The following is a 23,865-nucleotide window of genomic DNA, read 5'->3' as shown; positions in this document are numbered from 1 at the left end:
CTGTATAGAAAACAAAAAAGAGACCATCTTTACCTCTACACGCTCTCCCAGTGTCCTTCTACGGGTCTCTGGTGTCCCCAGCTCATAGCAGCCGACTCCACTTCCAAGAGAAACTTGTCTCCGGAGGGAAAGACAGCTCAGCCAATCACTGGACATGGCGCTGTGCCATCTCAGTCAGTGATTGGCTGAGCGGGCTGTCACTCCCAAGACTAATTTGTCTCAGAAGTGGAGGCAGCTGCGATCAGCAGAAAACACCAGAGATCTGTAGGAGGACACCGGGGTAGTGCGTAGAGGTAAACATAGTCTCTTTTTTGCTTTCTATATAAGAGTAGGAGTATATTAACCCCTAGACGACCCTGGGCATACCTGTACGTCCTGGGCCGCCTAGGGGTGTTCAGAGCAGGGCCGCACGCCGCTTGTAGCCTGGGCGATCCCCAGACGATCCCCATACCTGCCGGGGTCTGAGCCGTAATGGCGCTGATCCCGGCTCGGCACTCGATTGTTTTCGGCTGCAGCAGCCGAAAGCAATCGAGTAACGATCTCATTGATCTATGCTGTATAACTATACTGCATAAATCTCAATGAGAGATCAGTGTACTTATACTAGAAGTCCCCCAGGGGGACTTCTAGTATAAGTGTAAAAAAAAAGTGTTTTTATTAATAAAAAGCCACCTCCCCTAATAAAAGTTTGAATCAACCCCCTTTTCCTATGTTATAAATAAAAATAAATAAATAAACATGTTTGGGATCGCCGCATGCGCGATCACCCAAAATATTAATTTATCACATTCCTGATTTTGCACGGTAAACGGCGTAAGCGCCCAAAAAAAAACTAAGAGCAAAATTGCACATTTTTGGTCGCATCAAATTCAAAATATTGTAATAAAAAGCTATCAAAAAATCGCATATGCGACACCTCACACAGCCCCATAGACCAAAGGATAAAAGCGTTATAAGCATGGGAATAGAGCAACTTTAAGGAACATATATTTGTTAACAATGGTTTACATTTTTTATAAGCCATCAAATAAAATAAAAGTTATACAGTCATGGCCAAAAGTTTTGAGAATGATACAAATAATAATTTTTACAAAGTCTACTGCTTCAGTTTTTAAAATGGCAATTTGCATATACTCCAGAATGTTATAAAGAGTGATCAGCTTATAAAGAGTGAACAGCAATTACTGGCAAAGTCAATATTTGCCTAGAAAATGAACTTTATCCCCCAAAACACATCTCAACATCATTGCAGCCCTGCCTTAAAAGGACCAACTAACATTTTTTCAGTGATTACTCCATTAACACAGGTGTGGGTGTTGATGGGGACAGGGCTGGAGATCAATCTGTCATGATTAAGTAAGAATGACAGCACTGGACACTTTAAAAGGAGGCTGGTGCTTGGCATCATTGTTTCTCTTCTGTTAACCATGGTTATCTCTAAAGAAACACGTGCAGTCATTATGGCACTGCACAAAAATGGCCTAACAGGGAAGAGTATCGCAGCTAAAAAGATTGCACCTCAGTCAACAATCTATCGCATCATCATAAACTTCAAGGAGAGATGTTCCATTGTTGCCAAAAAGGCTCCAGGGCGCCCAAGAAAGACCAGCAAGCGCCAGGACCGTCTCTTAAAAGTGTTTCAGCTGCGGGATCGGGCTACCAGCAGTGCAGAGCTTGCTCAGGAATGGCAGCAGGCAGGTGTGAGTGCATCTGCACGCACTGTGAGGCGGAGACTCTTGGAGCAAGGCCTGGTCTCAAGAAGGGCAGCAAAGAAGCCACTTCTCTCCAGAAAAAACATCAGGGACAGACTGATTTTCTGCAAAAGGTACAGGGAGTGGACTGCTGAGGACTGGGGTAAAGTCATTTTCTCTGATGAATCCCCTTTTCGATTGTTTGGGACATCAGCTTATTCGGAGAAGACGAGGTGAGCGCTACCACCAGTCTTGTCTCATGCCAACGGTAAAGCATACTGAAACCATTCATGTGTGGAGTTGCTTCTCAGCCAAGGGAATCGTCTCTCTCACAGTCTTGCCTAAAAACACAGCCATGAATAAAGAATGGTACCAGACTGTCCTCCAAGAGCAACTTCTCCCAACCATTCAAGAACAGTTTGGCGATCAACAATGCCTTTTCCAGCATGATGGAGCACCTTGCCATAAAGCAAAGGTAATAACTAAATGGCTCAGGGAACAAAACATAGAGATTTTGGGTCCATGGCCTGGAAACTCCCCAGATATTAATCCCATTGAGAACTTGCGGTCAATCATCAAGAGACGGGTGGACAAACAAAAACCAACAAATTCTGACAAAATGCAAGCATTGATTGTGCAAGAATGGACTGCTATCAGTCAGGATTTGGTCCAGAAGTTGATTGAGAGCATGCCAGGGAGAATTGCAGAGGTCCGGAAGAAGAAGGGTCAACACTGCAAATATTGACTTGCTGCATTAACTCATTCTAACTGTCAATATAAGCTTTTGTTCCTCATAATATGATTGCAATTATATTTCTGTATGTGATAAAAACAGAGGGCAGCAGATCATGTGAAAATATATTTGTGTCATTCTCAAAACTTTTGGCCATGACTGTACATGTTACAAATCGTTGTAATCGTAACGACTTGAGGAACATATATAACAAGTCAGTTTTACCCCAAGCGCGAACAGCGTAAAAACAAAAACCCTCCAAATAAAAAAAAATGCATTTTTTTTTCAATTTCACAACACATTTAATTTTTTCCTGCTTTTGTAGTGTACTTTATGAACAAATTCAGCCCGTCACTGCAAAGTACAACTAGTGCCACAAAAAAGGGCTCATGTGGGTTTCTCGGTAAAAAAATTCAAGTGTTATGGCCTTTTCAGCACAAAGAGGAAAAAACGAAAACGCAAAAATTGAAATTAGCCTGGTCCTCTAAGGGTTAAAAGTTATCTTAACTCCTTTAAGGTAAATTGCAGACCCGACCAGCCCATCCCTTCTGGGTTGCTCTGTGGTGACATCAATCCGGAACTAATCACTGCTGAGCACTGACCCAATATTCATTAGGAGGGGCGGGACGGTCGGGCAGTTTGGTGCATTAAAGGTGGTAGCCTGACCCCCAGTGCACCAAACCGCCTCATTAACATATGGATTAAACTACAAAGTTCACAGTGCAAAGACCCGTTTAAGAAGGTCAGAAAACTCTTGTATGACTGTATTCAGGAACAGAGGCTTACCTTTTCTTTCATCTTTTCCACCTTCTCTTTGAGACACGGCACTACATTATTTGGTGGAAGTCCCTTTTCTAGCTGATTTACAAATTTGGCATACTTAAGAACTAAGGAATTCAGTTGCTCTGGATCCAATATTTCAAACTTGGACTGTAAAATAAGTAAAGTGTTACTCCCATCGAACAGCACTTGGAGTGATTTCTTTAACTGTAGCCCTTACAGTAGTCTTACCTGCATCCATTCAGCTTGCAGCACATCCCATTCTGTCATCGAATCCCATAAAAGCTGCTTTAGTTTTAATTCTGCACTTACTTCTTCCAACTCATCAAACTTAGTCACTTCAACCTGTAAAAAGGAAGATCATGTCTATTTACAACCAAACTGATGCTGTACATTTTGTAGCCAAAAGATGGGGGAATTGCTTAAAGTGTCACTGTCGTGAATTTTTTTTTTGCAGAAATCAATAGTCCAGGCGATTTTAAGAAACTTTGTAATTGGGTTTATTATCCGAAAAATGCATTTTTATCATGAAAAAGCAGTTTGAAGCTCTCCCCCCTGTCTTCATTGTTCTCCTATGGAGAGAGCTAAAGAAAAGACCAAAACAGGACAACAAAGAGTTAATCTACAAATCCCTCACGGGATATCTCTACTGACCATCACCAGTGACCTGTCTGAGCTCGGATTACAGCTGTCACCCAGCTCCGTGCCTGTAATCCTCTGTTATCTGCTTTCTGCTGCCGGCTAACTCCCTCCTTCCTCCTCCCCCCTCCCCTCTCCCTAGAACAGACAGGGTACGTCTCCTGCAACAAGTCACAATTTTCAGATTTTTCAGAGTGGATGAAAAGAGGAAGGAGGGGGGGACCTGGGAAAAGGCTTTTTACATGCAGATAATGGCAGATTTGGCTAATAAACCCAATTACAAAGTTTCTTAAAATCGCCTGGACTATTGATTTCTGCAAAAAAAAAAAATACGACAGTGACTCTTTAAATATCAATATTGTCATCTGTATCCCAATATAACATCCAGGGCTGGACTTTTTCAACTCCATTGACTGACAGGTATGGTGCTGTTTTCCTAATCTTATATAGCAATGTACGCTGCTGCGCTGGAAAACAGACTAGGAATTCTGTTAAGCTGAGTTGCCGAACTGTTCAGGTTCAACATTATCCAAACCCAAATGCTCTCCATTTGATTCCTGGCAGCTGGAAAAGTTGGATGCCGCTCTATGGAGTCCTGGAAAACATGGATACAGCCATAGGCCATGGGATGTATCCATGTTTCCCTGGCAGCCAAAAGTAGAATGTTCGGATTCGGAGAACATTGTTGAGCCTAAACAGCTTGGTAGCTTTGCTCAACAATAACTAGGAACCTTTCTCCCAATTCCCCAGCAGCCAATACTAAAATGTTTCTGAAAGAAAGCATCCACATTTTACTAATCCTGGATAACCCCTCTCAGGGATCAGATTACAAGTCTATGGAAGGGGGGGTGTAGGGGTAGAGGGGAGGGGGACTGCCTGGGAAGACACCCTCTGCAGAGAGAGAATGACAGCTAAAATGCAACTTTCAGAGCAGATATCTGAAGAAAAATGCCATATAAGATAAATAATGATTAGATTAAGTGCTGCTCCTCTTGTACACACATGACATCTTAACCCAAAAAAGTCACTTAAAATGAAAAGTATGTTTAAAGTGATTGTACCAAGGATATAATTTATTTTTTTTATATCACCTGGTCGGGGTCAGAATGGGGAACCCGCTGGTGAGGTCTATTGTTTAAATCACCGTCTGGTTCCTGGCATCTGCATCTGTTTTTTCATATACAAATCGAGCACCCAGTGTATTAATATCTTCTCCCCTCAGTGACGCACATCCTTCATAATAAAGTCTGACTGCCTAATCGAGAGAGGGTGATATTAGTACACTGGGGCCCACATCCAGTGCATAGAGCAGCCCAATTAACATATAAAGAAACTGGCACAGATGGAGGGAACTGAACGGCAATTTACAAAAATGTATCCATGGGGAGGCACCAACCAGGTGATATACAAAAAAAAAATGTTAATATCCTTTAAATTCTTAAAGTGGTAACTGTCATTTCAAACAATTGTGTAAATCAATAGTACAAGTGACTATAAGAAATTCTGTAATATATGCTTTGAGGGAAATATTTTTACTTCTTTACTTACAAGGTTGACCACCCTATCCATTCCCCCAGCCCCCTACCCCCACCCCAACCTTAAACACAAACAAAACCTTTTTGGCTATATTGGCCAAAATAGTACAACTTCTCAGGTACACACACAGGAGAGCTTGACAGTTACATTTGATGCCACTGATATCACACACCTCGGAAATCTAAGAACATGTGTAAAACCCACATGTCACATACACAAGAAATTATTCACAAATAAAACACGATATTTACCTTGAAATTTTTCTGATATGTTTTATACTGAAATGCACGTTTTTGTAACTCATCTATAATGGTCTGTAAGTCAGCCAGGATTTGTATAATCTTAGTTTGATCAGCGCCGATATCCAGAATCTGTGGATCCTGCAAAAAAATTTGATAAACATTAACAGAAGTTAAAAACCCCAATAATACCAAACAGTATTTAAAAATAACATCTATACTGACAGTTGAGACGTATTAATCTGATAACTGGCCCAAGCGTGCGGCATCTGAATACCGGTGGCTGAAGAAGTTGAATGCAGCCCTAAGCCCTAGCCTTTGCTTCTTTTGGTGTACTAAGGCTGCCTAGAAAACATGGATACAGCCATAGGCCATAGGCTTTGACTCCCAAGGGCTGCAGCCAACTTCTTCAGCCACCCGTAATCACATGCAGCATGATTAGGTTGGCAAACAGACAACTGGGATACCAAACCAACCAGTATATATTAAAAATAGATGCATTGAAGGCTAAAGGGATTTTCTTATAGCCAAATGTGTCTCTTTTGGATTCAGTTTCCCCTTCAATAAACAGAATAAATTGTACATGTGATCAGTCTGTAAAATATACCTGAGATTGCTGCTTTACATCCTTAACCTCCTTGTTCAGCTCTGCGATGTCTTTGTCTAAGGACCGACAAAATTTCTCAATGCAGCCATCTCTCTCGCCTACAGACTTGTCAATAGCATTTCGAACAGCCAAAATTGAAGGCCTCAGGGTAGCAAACACTGCAAAATCCTCTGGAGGTGTGGGTACGTTGTAGCTTTCAATTAGTTGATACATTAGTGCAACCACATTGGACTCTTCTTCAAGAACATCAATCTTAAAGGGAACCATTCACAGAACTTTAATCTAGGAGGTTAAAATCTATTGTTTTACATAGAGATAAGTGAACCTCAAGCACTGGGGTTGATCCAAACCCAAATTCTCAGCATTTGATTACCGGTGGCTGAAAAAGTTGGATGCAGCCCCAAGGCTGCCTGGATAACATGCATATAACCATAGGCTGTATTCATGTTTCCCAGGACTCGCTAGGGCTGCATCCAATTTCTTCAGCCACCGGTATTGAAAAGCCAATAGTTCAGGTTCAGGCAAATCTGAAAGTGCTTGAGGTTGGCTTCTCTAGTTATACATGATCATTGAACAATAGTATCAAAATGTACTTCTGCTACGTCCCCATTCCTGATGACACAGGCCACAAACCTACTAGTGATGGAAGTCTGAGCCTCATGGAGCCCACAGTAAACAGATGACTGCATTTCAGCAATAGATTGTCAATAGAGATGAGCAAACTTGCCGATAGCTCGGGTTTACATGAACCTGAAAGATCAGCATCTGAATTTCGCTGCATCAAACTTCTCCAGCCAGTGGGATTCAAATGCCGATCGTTCAGGTTTATGTGAACCCAAAGTTTTAGCAAGTTTACTCATCTCTAATTGTCAATAGCATCAAATGGAAGCTGAGCTGCAGAGTTTACATGAGTGCCATCGCCCCTTTAACCAACTGACTAAAGGTGCTGGAACATGAAGATAGGCCATCAATCTTATAAGGTTAGATAACTAGAGATGAGCGCAGCTAGAGCATGCTCGAGTCCGATTGTTCGGCATTTGATGACAGGTGGCTGAAGAAGTTGGATGCAGCCCTAGACAGTCTGGGAAACATGGATACAGCCATAAGCCAAAGGCTGTATCCATGTTTTCCCAGACTCCCTATGACTGCATCCAACTTCTTCACCTGTACTAAAATGCCGAACGATCGTACTCAACCATGCTCCAGTTGTGATCATCTCTACAGATAACACTTTAAAAATCAGCAGAAAAAACATAAAAAAATGTTTGAAAAGCATAGTATGTCAAAGGAGACCTTATAGACATACAGGAATTCCACACTAAGCAAATATCAATTATTTATTTCCACTGTCAGTGTGCTTGCTTTTAATAAAGTGCCTGGACTTTGTATAAGGATATATTGTTCAAGGGCTCTATACACACCAGCATTAGTCTTCCATCTGTGTTTTAGCGTAGATGTAACTGTACTGACGTCATATCACCATACTGTATGTTTACATTTCACTATTATCGTACTTTACACATGTTACTTCTTCATTTTTCCAAAATGATTTTCTTTACTCACCCGTTCCTGAATCTCATCCAAGAATATTAAAGTATTTACATAATCCAAAGTTGTGGTGGGGTAGAATTCAAGCTTAAACTGGGCATCTTGAGCCTCCGCTATGATGGCATCCATCTTTTTTTTAGCAAGAATTGGTAGAATTTCATTTATTGCCTAGTAGGGAAACAGAGATATATCTTAATATCATAACAGTAAAAGGGTTTTGAAGTCAGATCTGCTGTTTTAGGTTATGTTCACATGCTGTACACACAACAGCTGTTGTTTAGCCTCTTCCTATATCTGACATTGCAATATCCAGGGCCGGCCTTGGGGCAGATGGCGCCCTGTGCGAAACTTTCTTTTGGCGCCCCCCCACCCCCCCTGTTGATACCCCCGAATAGTGACATAGACTAAATCTTACAGCCTCCCATCCCTCCAGACATCTCCCACAATAAAACCATAAATGAGATGGGAGGCTGTAGTATTTAGATACGATAGACTAAATCCTACTATAACGAGTGCCACCACCGACTGTTATATATGTGACCTTTTCATCACTTTTAGAATTTTTTTCTGGGATGTGATTTGGCCTTTTTTGCAATTACACCATTTACCGTGCAAGATCAGGCAGTTTTATAGTTCAGACAATAACTTTAGATATCAGGGTATGCTGGGGTAGTAGTTATGCATTGTTTTAACTGTTAGGGTATGCGCAGGGTAGTAGTTATGCACGGTTTAAAGGGGTTATCCAGCACTTCAAAAACATGGCCACTTTTCCCCCAGTTCAGGTGCGGTTTGCAATTAAGCTCCATTTACTTCAATGGAACTCTGTTTGAAACCTCACCCAATCTGGAGACAAGAGAGGGGGAAAGTGGCCTTGTTTTTGTAGTGCTGGATAACCCCTTTAAGCTATGACGGTATGCTGGGGGCAGTAGTTATGCACTGTTTCAGCTGTTGGGGCAGTAGTTATGCACTGCTTTAGCTGTTGGGGTATGCTGTGGGTAGTAGTTATGCGATTGCACTGTTTCAGCTGTTGGGGTATAATGGGGTAGTAGTTATACACTGTTTTAGCTGTTGGGGTATGCTAGGGCAGTAGTTATGCACTGTTTCAGCTATGAGGGATGCTAGGGGTAGTTATGCACTGTTTTAGCTGTTGGGGTATGCTAGGGCAGTAGTTATGCACTGTTTCAGCTATGAGGGATGCTAGGGCAGTAGTTATGCACTGTTTCAGCTATGAGGGATGCTAGGGCAGTAGTTATGCACTGTTTTAGCTGTCGGGGTATGATGGGCGTAGTAGTTATACACTGTTTCAGCTGTCGGGGTATGATGGGCGTAGTAGTTATACACTGTTTCAGCTGTCGGGGTATGATGGGCGTAGTAGTTATACACTGTTTCAGCTGTCGGGGTATGATGGGCGTAGTAGTTATACACTGTTTCAGCTGTCGGGGTATGATGGGCATAGTAGTTATAATAGTTTTATTTTACAAAAAAACTCCAAGAAGGCAAGGAGAGGAGAGATGTCAGTGTCTGTATATACTGTGGCAGTGCATGTATACACAAGTAGATTGCCACAGTATATACAGACTCTGCACTGTCAGAGGGAGAGAAAGAAAAATAAGATAGATAGATAGATAGATAGATAGATAGATAGATAGATAGATAGATAGATAGATAGGAGATAGATAGATAGATAGATAGATAGGAGATAGATAGATAGATAGATAGATAGATAGATAGATAGGAGATAGATAGATAGATAGATAGATAGATAGATAGATAGATAGGAGATAGATAGATAGATAGATAGATAGATAGATAGATAGATAGGAGATAGATAGATAGGAGATAGATAGATAGATAGATAGATAGATAGATAGATAGATAGATAGGAGATAGATAGATAATAGATAGATAGATAGATAGAAGATAGATAGATAGATAGATAATTAATAGATAGATAGATAGATAGATAGATAGATAGAGGATAGATAGAAGATAGATATATAGCTAGGAGATATATAGATAGGAGATAGATAGGAGATAGATAGATAGATAGATAGATAGATAGATAGGAGATAGATAGATAGATAGATAGATAGATAGGAGATAGATAGATAGATAGATAGATAGGAGATAGATAGATAGGTGATAGATAGATAGATAGATAGATAGATAGATAGATAGATAGGAGATAGATCGGAGATAGATAGGAGATAGATAGGAGATAGATAGATAGATAATAGAGAGGTAGATGGGAGGGAGGATAAAGAGTTAGACAGAGGGGAGAGAAGAATCATCAGACTTACAGCAGGGGCAGAGCATTCCTGACGCTGCATGAGGAGCAGAGGAGAAGAGAGGAGGCACATGGCTGGGCAGAGGTCACAGGTCAGCAAACTTCCCGGCCAGGAAGCACGGCCTGTGCTACAGAGATTAGCTGCCACACACAGCTGATGACCTGTCCAGCAAACAGTTCAGCAGGCTGCATTGTGGCTAGAAGACTGTCAGTATCCCACCCGTGGTGGGCGCCAAGGGGCGGGGCTTGTCGGCGGGGGGCGGAGCTTACCGGGACGAACCCGGAACATTAATCTTCCAGGTCCCTGGCCCCTCTGTCTTCGGGAGCGCCCCAAACCAACCCCTATGCAAGGAGGGCAGGCGGCCAGCTAGGGGGGCGCTCTGACAGACAGAACATATCTCTGCCAGACCAGTTAGGTGTGCAGCTGATTGTCTGCCGGAGCGCCCCCTAGCTGGCCAGGAGTGATGCGCCCTGTGCAACCGCACAGGTCGCACACCCCTAAGGCCGGCCCTGGCAATATCATCCGTTATTTTAGCTCAATATTGACTGCTGTCCCCAACCAATGTACAGAAATAGTAAATGCTGTGTACCTGCCATGTATCAAAATTTGGTGCTCAAAAGGCAAGAAGTATGGAGAGTTTATAATAGAAATCCCACCACCATCCCACCCCCCTATTGTTTTTTCTTCAACAGCATCTACAGTTTGTCGTGGGTGCTCTGCTTTTTCTCTTATACATGGCCTATGTAAATGTCCCCTGCAAACTGCCTAGTATCTGCTTTCCTCTCTACTAGCAGCCTATGTAAGCTGCCCTCCATGTATGCTGTCCCAACTCTCTACAGAGTATACCCTCTCCCTCTATCCCCTCTATCTTCCTATATCGTCCTCCCTGCTATCTCTAATACTGAGAAAACAAAGTCTTTATCTTTTTCTCAGTAGCAATTAAATAGTATTTTTGTTAATGAAGACTATTTAGAAAGTTTTCTTTATTTTGCATTCAGCGAACAAATCCACAATAAAAAAATAAAAAAAATCAGTGCAGAGGTATAAATAGCCTTAAAAACTTTCATTTTATATGTCTGGAATTAAGAATCTAGACATCAATTTCACTTCCAGACAAAAGATTTCACTTTTCTGTAGTTATCCTGTAAGGAGAATTACAAGTGCTGTCAATTTCTTTACATTTCAATAACAACCAGAAAGCTACTACTAATTTAGAAAACGAGTTACTTTGTGAATAATGTGTGAATAAGCTCTACATTTTGAAACTTATTATGACACATGGCATGAATTCTAAAATCTATTAAATGGAACTGAAGCCATCACACTCCTGCAAGAAAGGGGAAGAACCAATATTGGAGGAAACCTCTAGAGCAGTGCTTCTCAAGCTGTGAGGCGGGCCCATAGTTGTTGGTAAAGCCCAGCTGGGGAGGCAGTTTGCACAAAAATTACTATGATCTGCACAGTCCTTTTGATGTTTGCAACTATCTCCATTTTAGCAACATTATTACTTGCTTTATTAAAATCTAGAGCTTGAGAGATAGGTGAAAGCTAGCCCTAGCATTATTTTCAGCTTTTAAATTGACTTTCACCACAGATGGTGAGGCCCAGGCATCCTCTTGGTCAGTCTGGTGAGGCCCGGGCATTGCCTTGGTCTGTTGGGTGAGGTTCCAGTAGAAAATGTTTGAGAAGCACTGCTCTGGAGGACCATGGTAATGTGCTTGGCTATTTTACCAATATAAACAATATTTTCCCAACCATCCAATGCCGCTTACCTCCAAGCATCTTTTTGGTGATGGAATTAATTTCTCTTTCAATTTTTTGGAATCTATCAGAAGTAAACCTAGATTTATTTTCTGTATGATTGCCATAGCATCCTGGTGTTCTTTGTGGTATTTTTGTAACTGCTCAGCAAAGAAATCTACTCCTATATGGTAATAAAATGTACAACTGTAACTATCTTATTCATAAACTAAAGACACCACAGAAAATGTAAATAAACAATATAATAATAAAATATGATGGCATAGATTAAAAATTACAACAAGGATACAAAAACAAGGTAAAAGAACCACAAACAAACAGCATTGTGTGTTATTAAAGATGAGCGAATTTCAAGTACGTTTGGGTTGGTCTGAACCCAAACTCTTGGCATTTGATTACCATGGCTGAATAATTTGGATGCAGCCCTAGAGAGTCCTGGAAAACATGACTGCATCCAGGTTTTCCAGACAGTCTTAGGGCTGCATCCAACTTCTTCAGCTACCGGTAATCAAATGCCGAGAGTTAAGATTCAGGCCAATCAAGACATACTTGAAATTCGCTCATCTCAATTTGTAAAAGATATTATATTTCACTATTAGCTTTCATCAGATTAGCTTTCAGTGTTACTCAGATATTGGTGTAGTTTCTGCTGCAGATATTAGCTGTGTGACTAACATGCCGTAACGTGTGAGCTCTATTCCTATTTTGCTCCAATTCCCAATTTCATGAAATGCAAACAGAAAGTAAAACCAAGTGTCAATGAAAAAAAATCTTCATTCTGCCAATTAGAGGGTTCAAGAGAATTATTATGTTAATTCTAAACAGCTATCACAGGAAAAGATAAGTGTCAAGATAAAATGACATGTTTGTCAAATACTTATCCTACCATGGTCCTCTTCTTTTAAGGCCTCCAAATCCAGGCCTTCATTTTCCTTGAAAAACAATCTAAACCTTTCAAATGTACTGGCATACACACTGGCTGTATTAAATGCAGACTGAATGGCTTCCTGTAAGGCAAATGTATAGGTTTACTTTAAACCTATAAGTAAAGCTCCCAAATAAAACACAGTGTTAGGCTATGTTCACACTCTGCCAAGTTATTACACAAATCATTATAGGAAAAACAGCCATTGTTTTAAGATAACTGTTGTTATACATGTACGATAGACCTGTGTCAGCTGAATCTACTGAGTTTAGCAAGAGTATCTGTTTATCTATTGTCTTGCAAGAAGACTAAGAGCCCTATTACACAGGATGATTATCGTGCGAAAAATAGTTAAATCGTTCGAATTTAAACGATAATCGTTCTGTGGAATTGCAGGCAACGATCGAAAAATCGTTCGCATGTCGTTGGTCGTTTTTTTTAGATCTGAACCTAAAATTATCGTTAATCGTTCGTTAATCGTTCACTGTAATTCCACATTCGTTCGCTCAAGTTTTGTATTTGTTCACAAATCGTTCAGTGTAATAGCACATTGTTCATTGTTTTTCTGGGATCAGAAGGAATAAATAATCATAGTAATGATCGCAATAACGATCATAGTAACGATCGTAACTAACGATTATCGTTCTGTGTAATATGGTGGACGATTTCAGGTTAACAATAAACAATCTCATTTGCGATCGTTTATCGATAGTCGTTAATCGTTAAAAATTGCTCAGTGTAATAGGACCCTTAGGGTCCTATTACACGGAGCGATTTTTAACGATTAACGACTAACAATAAATGATCGCAAACGAGTGTTTATTGTTAACTTGAAATCGTTCACCATATTACACAGAACGATGGTCGTTAGATACGATCATTATTACGATCGTTAATGCCATTGTTTATTCCTTCTGATCTCAGGAAAACAATGGGCAATGTGCTATTACAATGAACAATTAGTAAAAAAATGCGGAACTTCAGCGAACGAACGTGGAATTACAGCGAACGATTAACGATAATTTTAGGTTCTGATCTAAATCAACGATCAACCGCATACAAACGGTTTATTGATTGTTGCCTGGAATTACACAGAACGATTATCGTTTAAATTCGATCGAAATAACAATTTTTCGCATGATAATCGTCCCGTGTAATAGGGCTCTTAGGCCCTCTTTACACATCCCTGATATCTAAGATAAGAAATCTGGGTAAATTTATGGACCCATAGGGTTCTAAGGGGCATGGATACAATTCTGGATTGTTCAATGTCCTATATTGTCTGGCACGGACGCCCCACAGAACCCTATGGGATCATCCACAATTCCAGACAGCTCCGGATGTACATCTGGAATCTGTCTAAAATTCTGGATAAATTTTATGGCAGCCCGGGCCAGCGACAGCACCCGGGTAAGTTCAACCAGGTGCTGACGATGACCCTGTAACTGTACCCGCTCCTAATCAGGGGCATATATAGTTAAATGTGGCGCTGTGATTGAGTGGGATGGGAGCCAATGGCTCCCAACTCTGTCAATCAGGCAGCTTTTATACTTCTGGCAACAAGAGGCCTCCACCTACCTACCTCCCAGTGCAGTGCAATGCAGCCAGAAGACCAAAGGAGAAGCTGGGCGGGAGCACCGCTGCAGCCTGCAGCAGGTGAGTATGATTTTTTTTTTTTTACTAATCTATTTTTACGACCAGGTAACACTTATGGTTTACTGAAGCCTCTTAAAAGGCTTCAGGAACAGTGTTTCCTGATCATAAAAGCAATGTGACAGGGGTCTAAGAGAAGATATTTATCATTCTTGTGTCTGAGCGAACTTGGTCGTTTGAGCAAAAAATTTTTACTTTTTGTCTGAGAGCAGCCCTCGTGCCAAATGGACAGGCAGGGGCGCAGCAAGGTGCAGAGAGGGTGAGGAAAGCGGTTGTAAATCATGGTGAAAATCTACACCAGAATTATGAATGCAGCTCTGGACTGAAATACAGGCTGTAACACAAGACGAGAGCAAGATAATGCAGTGTATATACAAATGTCTTTATATTTATGCAGTTCATTTAGAATCATATTAAAAGAGGCAAAAAAGAGTTTGAATGCTATAGACACCTTTAAATATGTAATATGGTAAAAAAGCACCTTCTCCATAGGTATTTATTGAAAACAATGTTGAGTTTCTGTTTTCCTGTTTCTGCTTAGTTTTGTTATCTGTGAAGCCCACCTATCTGGAACCCCTGCCAGAAGGCATTTCCACGACTCGGAAAATGCCTGTCCCAGCTGATGGACAGCCCGCTTAGGCAATTAGTGACTGCAGCAGCCCCCCACCCCACTGAGCGTACTGTCAATCAGCGTGGTCATGACGTTGGCTAAGCACAGGATCCCGAAGCCACGATCCATCGCTGGAGAGGCACGGAGAGAGTGACTTAGCATTGTTTATTATGTGTGTGTGTCCTCTCCATGCCCCTGCTGCTTGGTATAAAATGCTTGTGGCCGGACTTCTCCTTTAGGTCAACGCTCGCATGCCACTTGTTCCCCGCTCACTGCCTGTGCTAATACGGGGAACAGCAGGAGGGGCAGCCCAGACAAGTTGCGGGAGGGGCTGCCCAGACCATCCTTAAATTGTTCAGGTTGCCCATTAAAGTCAGTGGTGGTCCTATTACATGGAGCGACAAGCAACAGACCATCGCTGCAATGATCGTTGCGTTTCAACATGAAACCACCATAAAATACCACATGAAAGATCACGATCAGCCATTGTGCATGTCAGCTGATCATTGTCTTTTATCATGACCTATTACACCAAGCAATAATGGACCATAATGGCTGGTAATCTGCCAAGTACGGACGATATTTACTTGATGTAACAGGTCCTTTAGTGTGAGGACTGTTCCTGCTGTAAAATCTTAAAAATGTCCACAATGCAGTTCCCTACTAATATATTTGTAGTGGCTTAAAAGCAGTCACAGTTTAAAGACTAGAAAAGTGCTGAAACATCTGAAATTACAACTTACTTTTATTTGAGAAACTAGAGAGAGTAAATGCCTGTCATCTTCAAACATTGTACTTAAACTTGGTCCCTCTCCACAAGTCTTCTCTTCCAGCTTGTTGTTAATAGTAGGCTGTGTAAAGGCGTCAAAATAAGGGTCTGGGACAAGGTTGGCCAAAGACAAAACTGTTTCTTGGAACTGGTTAACCACTTCAGCTATGCTTCCCTACAAAAAAAATAATGTATAAAAGATGGTGTATCCAGTGCACATATTTCTTTATATCTATCTATTCTTAATCTGTACACAGACTTAGCACAATAGACACAGTTTATTTCTTTCCCAACATTCAAGCCCCCAAGTAAATACTGCACCTGTCTATCTTTCATCTCTGATCTCTCCATGTGTGCCCACCGTACCCTTCACTACTAAGGACTGACTACTGTCATCATCTCAAAACTAAAGAGCATTTTAGAGTCGAATCACTCTGCATTTAAATACTGCTGGCTAACAAAGTTGGATGCAGCCCTAGGGAGTCATGTAAAGCATCAATACAGCCGGGTTCACACTACGTATATTTCAGTCAGTAAATAACTGACATTATTTCAATACAACAGCCGTTGTTTTAAAATAACAGCAAATATTTGCCATTAAATGGCGGCCATCCACTCAATTTCACCATTGTGTGAACAGAGCCTTTCTGTGTTTTTAATCCACTCCTGGTTTTGGTTGCAATATGAGGACCACAATACTGACTGAAATATACGTAGTGTGAACCCAGCCATGGGCTGTATCCATATTTTCGAAAAGCTCCTTGGGCTGCATCCAACTTTGTCAGCCAGTGGTAATCTGCTCAGCTTCTTCTGCTTTATATCATGGTGCCGGTAGATTGGACTGCATAGTCATGGTGACAGGTTCCTACAGTACCTAGCTAACAAACAATATCACTTTGCTGTTCTACAGCTGTCTTATTTCCTTGTTGTATCTCAATGTCCACATCTATAGCAGTCAAAGCTAGTTTTGGCTGAAGTCCGAAAAAAATGAACTGACTCCAACTCCAGCTTTAAAAAAATCTTTCAAAATTTAATAATTGAATTTTCATATGAATTCTAAAAATGTTCTTCATTAATATATTTTATGTTCTATCAATTTAAGGATTTTATTTATAACAACCAGAAAAATACTTTCTCACATACATTTAGTTTCCTCTATATATTAGTAATAAATCACTGTCCCTATTAGATAAGTGTGGTCAGGGAAAGGTTGGTGGTCACTATTTGGCAGTTTCTGAGCTGGAAGAGTCCATTGTGTGGGGGGAGATCTGTGCTGTTCTCTTCCTGGATGCTGGATTATTGTATATGAGCAGCAGTGTTATATGAAGATATCCTGTGTAATATAGAGAATAAGGAAGAGGAAAAGCCATAAGTAGTGTAGCAGTAACCTTTGTCCTCAATGTGGCGTTTTCTCTCTGGAAGAAGATTGTGTTTTCCTTCAGTGTGCTATGGCTGCAGCAGACGGTGTGTGTGTGTGTGTGTGTGTGTGTGTGTGTGTGCGTGTGTCTGCTATGGCTGTGTGTGCGCTATGGGTACAGCAGGCTGTGTGTGTGCTATGGGTACAGCAGGCTATGTGTGTTTTCCTTCAGTGTGCTATGGCTGCAGCAGACTGAGTGTGTGTGTGTGTGTGCGTGCGTGTGTGCTATGGCTACAGCAGGCTGTGTGTGTGCTATGGCTACAGCAGGCTGTGTGTGTGCTATGGCTTCAGCAGGCTGTGTGTGAGTGTGCTATGGTTGCAGCAGGCTGTGTGTGTGCTACGGCTTCAGCAAGCTGTGTGTGAGTGTGCTATGGCTGCAGCAGGCTGTGTGTGTGCTATGGCTTCAGCAGGCTCTGTGTGTGTGTGTGTGTGTGTGTGTGATTTGGCTGCAACAGGCTGTGTGTGTGTGCTATTGCTGCAGCAGGCTGTGTGTGGTATGACTGCAGCAGGCTGTGTGTGTGCTATGGCTGCAGCAGGCTGCGTGTGCTATGGCTGCAGCAGGCTGCGTGTGCAATGGCTGCAGCAGGCTGTGTGTGTGATATGGCTGCAGCAGAGTGTGTGTGTGCTATGGCTGCAGTAGGTTGTGTGTGTGTGTGTGTGCTATGGCTGCAGCAGGCTGTGTGTGTGCTATGGCTGCAGCAGGTTGTGTGTGTGCTACGGCTGCAGCAGGCTGTGTGTGTATTAGAGACATCATGCCCCTGCAGCGCAGTGTCACCGCTTTTGGTGGGCATACCTGAGTATGCAACAGGCTGTGTATGTGTACTTTGGCTGCAGGAGGCTGTGTGTGTGTGTACTATGGCTGCAGCAGGCTGTGTATGTGCTATGGCTTTAGCAGGGTGTGTGTGTGTGTGTGTGCTATGGCTGCAGCAGGCTGTGTGTGGTATAACTTCAGCAGGCTGTGTGTGTGTGCTATGGCTGCAGCAGGCTGTGTGTGCTATGGCTGCAGCAGGCTGTGTGTGTGATATGGCTGCAGCAGGGTGTGTGTGTGCTATGGCTGCAGCAGGCTGTGTGTGTGATATGGCTGCAGCAGGGTGTGTGTGTCTGTGTATGTGCTATGGCTTTAGCAGGGTGTGTGGGTGTGTTCTATGGCTGCAGCAGGCTGTGTGTGGTATGACTTCAGCAGACTGTGTGTGTGCTATGGCTGCAGCAGGCTGTGTGTGCTATGGCTGCAGCAGGCTGTGTATGTGCTATGGCTTTAGCAGGGTGTGTGTGTGTGTGCTATGGCTGCAGCAGGCTGTGTGTGGTATGACTTCAGCAGGCTGTGTGTGTGTGCTATGGCTGCAGCAGGCTGTGTGTGCTATGGCTGCAGCAGGCTGTGTGTGTGATATGGCTGCAGCAGGGTGTGTGTGTGCTATGGCTACAGCAGGCTGTGTGTGTGATATGGCTGCAGCAGGGTGTGTGTGTGTGTGTGTGTGTGTGTGTGTGTGTGTGCTATGGCTGCAGCAGGCTGTGTATGTGCTATGGCTTTAGCAGGCTGTGTGTGTGTGTCTGTGTGTGTAGTGTCTGTGTGTGTATGTATGTGTGTGTGTGTGTGTGTGTGTGTGTGTGCTATGGCTGCAGCAGGCTGTGTGTGGTATGACTGCAGCAGGCTGTGTGTGTGCTATGGCTGCAGCAGGCTGTGTGTGCTATGGCTGCAGCAGGCTGTATGTGTGATATGGCTGCAGCAGGGCGTGTGTGTGCTATGGCTGCAGCAGGCTGTGTGTGTGCTATGGCTGCAGTAGGTTGTGTGTGTGTCCCATGGCTGCAGCAGGCTGTGTGTGTGCTATGGCTGCAGCAGGTTGTGTGTGTGCTACGGCTGCAGCAGGCTGCGTGTGTATTAGAGACATCATGCCCCTGCAGCGCAGTGTCACCGCTTTTGGTGGGCATACCTGAGTACAGCCCCACTCCGAAATGCCCACTAAGCCAATAAGTGAGTGAGGCGGGACACAGCTGGAGTCACTGACTGGCTGAGCGGGTAGTTCTTGTGGGGCCGCAATGATTCAGGAGCGTGGAGGCTGACAGAAAGCTGAGGACCACTATATCACAGGTTATTTGCCATTGTTAGCAGTGTTTCTTTGTGTATGGTGAATATTAGTTAAAAACATAGAAGATTGTCAGCAGAAAAGACCACCTTCTCCGTCTAGTTCTGAGTTCTTCAGGATATGGTGGCTGGAGACTAGATGCATCCACTGCATAAACACAGGAGAATCTGCTTTAAATCTTTGCCTTATTTACTCAGAAATCGCCCCAGGATCATGTAGGACATTAGTAAGAAGCGGAGCCGCAGTCGGGAGTGGGTCCTTGATAAAATTCAGGGGTTGGATTGAAGCTGGAGCTGCGACTCCATAGCACTTCTAATCAAAAAGAAACTTAGTATCCTTGTAGATAGCAAGTCTTAGAGCAGGGCACTCTCATTTTTTATTTCTATTTTTTTTTACCTTTGCTAAATAGTTAACAGAAGTAAAACAAACCTGAAAATCGTCAATGGAGGGCTCAAACCATAGAGACTGAGTATCAAGAATTATCTCTGAGAGGAACATTGGCACCATTTCTTCTTCAGTAGGAGCACTGGATGGAGGAGCAGCCACTGGAGGCTATGCAAAGCATATAAAAGTCAGTACATTTATGACATAAAGGAGGACAAAGGAGGACAACAACATAAAAAAACAAGCAAAAAGGAGGAAGGATTTATTAAGACCGGAGTCTCTTACAGTCTTAATTAATCCCCCTTCCCCCGATGCATGGGCACACTGGATTTATGGAGAGGTACATACCTGTACATATACCCAGGTGCATCTGCCAGTGAGCCCTCACTGAAGTCCACACCAGCTCAGAACTGGTGTAGAGTTTCCTTGCAAACCCCACGTTTACAGAAAAATGTGTGACTTTTTGCAGGGTCTGAACAGACTGAATATTAAAAATTATTGTGTACTTAAAATTTGCCCATCTTTAGGGTTTAGCAATGTTAGATTGGCAAAAAGTCATATTAATTGAAGCACATTCTAAAATTTGCAATGCAAAAATATAAACCATGTCAATTTTACATTAAACTTTTCCTTATAAAAGCTTGGATATAGCCCATTGTATCACTGGGGCAATGAAACATTTAGTCATCTAAAATAAAACATTTAACCTTGTCACTCAGATGACATTAATCTTTACTTGGCAAGATACAAGTTCTTAACATTTAATATAGTAACACAGCTAGGGGTTTTCTCTTTAATGGAATTAAATTCTCCCTTCAAGATGTTCATTAATTTTTCAGTGGTGACTGGGGCTATGGCTGCGAGCTTTCGGCTTCTTTCCAGATAAAATACAAATGAAAAGATATTTCATTACTATAGAATTGTAAAAGGCAAAGAGGGATGTATAAAAGTTAAAGCCAAATGCACAGAGACATGAAATTGCATATCCTACGGCGTCCATACAGAATATTAAGCTAATACCACATTTGCTAAACAGTCAAAGAGTACTGGATTTTTTATCTGTGAAAGAATCCATAACCAACTATATTGTTACATATACTAACTATAGCAGTCTGATGTCATTGTGCTCTAGCGCAAATGTTATGTACGCGTCTGTTCAGACCTCAGTGCAGTCCTCTGCCCACAAAGCATGTCCGAGACTGTGCTTTTGGCCAAAATTCAATGTGCATGGTTTTGTCTTATTCCAGCACTTGCTTTCTGGTGATAGACAGGTTTTCACCACACCGGTCTGGGTTCTTCTGCTGGCCTTATTCGGGCTGCAGATAGTTTAGACTGAGTATTAATGGACAGGTCCCTTCTCCGCTTATCTCCCTATCCCTGCTTGTCTGTGTTTTGTCCGGATGTCAGAGGGCTGGTCCAAACACGCCCAAGTATCATGAAGGTATACAATCATAAACAGTGATACAGCCAAATCCAGGGTATGCTAAAAATCATTTCATCCAATTATGGCAGCTTCTTTACAGTCATGTAACTAAAACAAGGGCATGCACATGATCATGCAGAGAGCATGTACTTCAGGATGCCAACCAGAGCAGCCACACTATGGGGGACATTTATCCCATGGGGGACATAAATCCCATGTGCACGGAGCCCGTCCGTACAAACAAAGTGAAACCTACGCCAGCTCAGAGCTGGCATAATTTCACTGTCATTTTTATGCCGAAAAAATAATAAATGCGGTGTACGCAGAGGCCGCGCCCCCAGAACACCCCCTCCCCTCTGGCGTAAGTGGCGCAGAGAGCCCACTTGCGAATAAATTATTTGCAAAACAAGCATTTGCGATTAAATTTATGCGCAAGTGGGCTCTCTGCGCCAGAAAATGCCTGGTGCGCCACTTGATACACCCCCTATGAGATTATTTTCTGAAGTCATCTAACACTTTGCTGGTTAAACTCTTTACCATATAACACTTGACTACGATTTCTTTGCTTTCCTTAAATTCCTATTTAGTCCCCTGATGTGATGTAATGTAAAGAATTGTTCAGGGTATTGGAAATATACTGTATAAAATGTGTGTGGTGTGCGGCAGGCTTAGGTTCAGCAATGGCTCTCCTCTTTCTGGGTGAATGCTACATCTTTCTATGCTGAAAGGACAATATCTGTTTCCCTCCCTATTCACTATAGAGTATGCTGGATTTGGCTACCTTGCCTCATGCTCCACTTTGAGATTGTATCATACCTCCATGGTGTTCAGCGACATCAGCAGTACACTGAATGAAGCATCTCTTCACATTTGTATTGTGATTTCCCTTTATAACCGAAACAATAATGTTCAGCAAGACTCATTACTTGACAGACATCAGTGATGTCTGACAGATCTCACTGACTAATTGAGTCCATCTGGCTCTAACTACATGCCTTTGGCTGGCCATACATATAAGATAGTGGTTGGCTGAAAAGGTTGACCCTTGCCTATAAAGTACACCTAAATTATCACAAATGATCACGACAGCCACTGGCAGATCTGCCAATGTTGAGATGTGGGTATTCTAGTCATCAGAAATAATCCTTACCAAGGAATGGCAAACAACGCTCATTGATTTTAAGCAAAAAAAGAAAAAAAAGGCAAAGAACAATATCCAGGGAAATTTAGGGGCTAAAGCTCCCTTAGTGGCAAGTTAGATCCCAATGTTCTATTCGTAAACTATGAACTGAAGTTATCCCACCCACACCCAGGTGCCCTTATATACACTATTTCTGGGTGCTAAAGAAACATAAGGGCAGGTTACAGTCTTGGTTTTCCTTTCTACCTTTAGGTCACATTCTACCTTCCTTCTACCTTTAGGCCACGTTCACACTACGTATTTTTATAATAAACAACGGCAAATGTTTATTGACAGTGTGGCATTACATTAGCTTGCATGGAACAATGGGCGTAGTGTATATACACTGTACACACTACGGGCGTTGTTCTATGCAGCTGAAAAAAATAATTGACAGGTCTATTTTGTGCGGCCACTATTCAGTGAACACCGGTCACACAAGATAGTCTGTGTACTTTACATTGTGCTCTATGGCTAACAGGAGTGCGGGCACACTAAAATGTGTCTACATTCCAATTAAAATGAAGTGATGTTCATCTGAGACATCGGCCATTGTTTGACACTGAAAAAAGCAGCCATATCAAACAACGACCGATGTTCATACAGCGTCTGAACATGGCCACAATCCTATCATTTTACAGTTATAATTCACATAAAATAACTTTACCTTTTTGTCTGTATTTTCCGGCTTAACCTCAGTATTCCAGGTCTTTATCACCTCAAAGGATGGTGTACATTTCAATTTTTCTACCAGGTACTTCAGCAAGTATGAGACGGAATTAACAGCCAAGACATGCATAGTATTCACTATCAAGTAATCGGTGAGCCGAATAAAGCTTAGGGAGAAAAAAGGGGTTTAATTCAATACCTGAATAGCAAACTGATAAATTAATTACAACCTAAAAAAATACAAACCAACATGGACCACAATCATATTCATATAATAACAGCCGCCGTTTTCAAAATAAGAGTTGTTAATTTGAAATAACGGCCACTATTTGCAGTTAAATACGAACTTTTCAATAAAAAAATCTGTCATTTTGACGTTGTGTGAACAGAGCTTTAATGTGTCACAAGGCATATCAGATGATTTTCAATGCAATTGTGGCAAAGTCTGGTGCATATAGTAAATCTGGGCCATGGTGTATTACACCTGCATCTCAGTTTACAACTTATGAAAATGCTGACTGAGGCAGCTTATATAGAGTTGCAGGAACACCAGTCTAGATCATAAGGGAAAATTCAGTTTAGAATGCTTCTTAAAGGGAACCAATCAGCCCATTTGAGCTGATATGGTTCCCTTGAGCATTGTATAAAGCACCTGGAGCAGCCCTTGCACATATCGGCCACGGCCGCAGCAGGTGCTTTATAACGGAGAAAATGACTTTTATTCCCCGGCTCGTGACTAGATACGAGCGGGGAAGTAGTCATGGTGAGCGGCTCCCCGCTCGTATCTAGTCACTGCGCTCTGCCTGTCAGCGCGCTCGGCTGGATGATTGACAGGCAGAGAGGCCAGTAACGGACCTCTCTGTCTGTCAATCATCCCCTCTGAGCGCGTTGACAGAGCCGGGGAATAAAAGTCATTTTCAGTACGTGCCGGG

General features: G+C 42.2%; 1 protein-coding gene across 1 annotated transcript in view; it reads right to left on the bottom strand.

The window, feature by feature from the left end:
* DNAH6 (dynein axonemal heavy chain 6) overlaps positions 1 to 23,865 on the bottom strand; it is a 181,683-nt gene that overhangs the window by 142,346 nt on the left and 15,472 nt on the right. The window contains exons 9-18 of the mRNA XM_069978026.1: positions 22,932 to 23,100; positions 19,707 to 19,829; positions 15,754 to 15,954; positions 12,709 to 12,829; positions 11,834 to 11,985; positions 7,789 to 7,941; positions 6,226 to 6,477; positions 5,631 to 5,759; positions 3,436 to 3,549; positions 3,211 to 3,354 (exon numbers count right to left, since the gene is read on the bottom strand). Coding sequence (XP_069834127.1) covers positions 3,211 to 3,354; positions 3,436 to 3,549; positions 5,631 to 5,759; positions 6,226 to 6,477; positions 7,789 to 7,941; positions 11,834 to 11,985; positions 12,709 to 12,829; positions 15,754 to 15,954; positions 19,707 to 19,829; positions 22,932 to 23,100 — 1,558 coding nt within the window. The remainder of the gene's footprint in view (positions 1 to 3,210; positions 3,355 to 3,435; positions 3,550 to 5,630; positions 5,760 to 6,225; positions 6,478 to 7,788; positions 7,942 to 11,833; positions 11,986 to 12,708; positions 12,830 to 15,753; positions 15,955 to 19,706; positions 19,830 to 22,931; positions 23,101 to 23,865) is intronic.

Source organism: Dendropsophus ebraccatus, chromosome 7 (assembly GCF_027789765.1).
Source record: "Dendropsophus ebraccatus isolate aDenEbr1 chromosome 7, aDenEbr1.pat, whole genome shotgun sequence".
Taxonomy (NCBI): domain Eukaryota; kingdom Metazoa; phylum Chordata; class Amphibia; order Anura; family Hylidae; genus Dendropsophus; species Dendropsophus ebraccatus.
The sequence above is the reverse complement of the archived record's forward strand: the minus strand, read 5'-3'. Positions and strand labels throughout refer to the sequence as shown.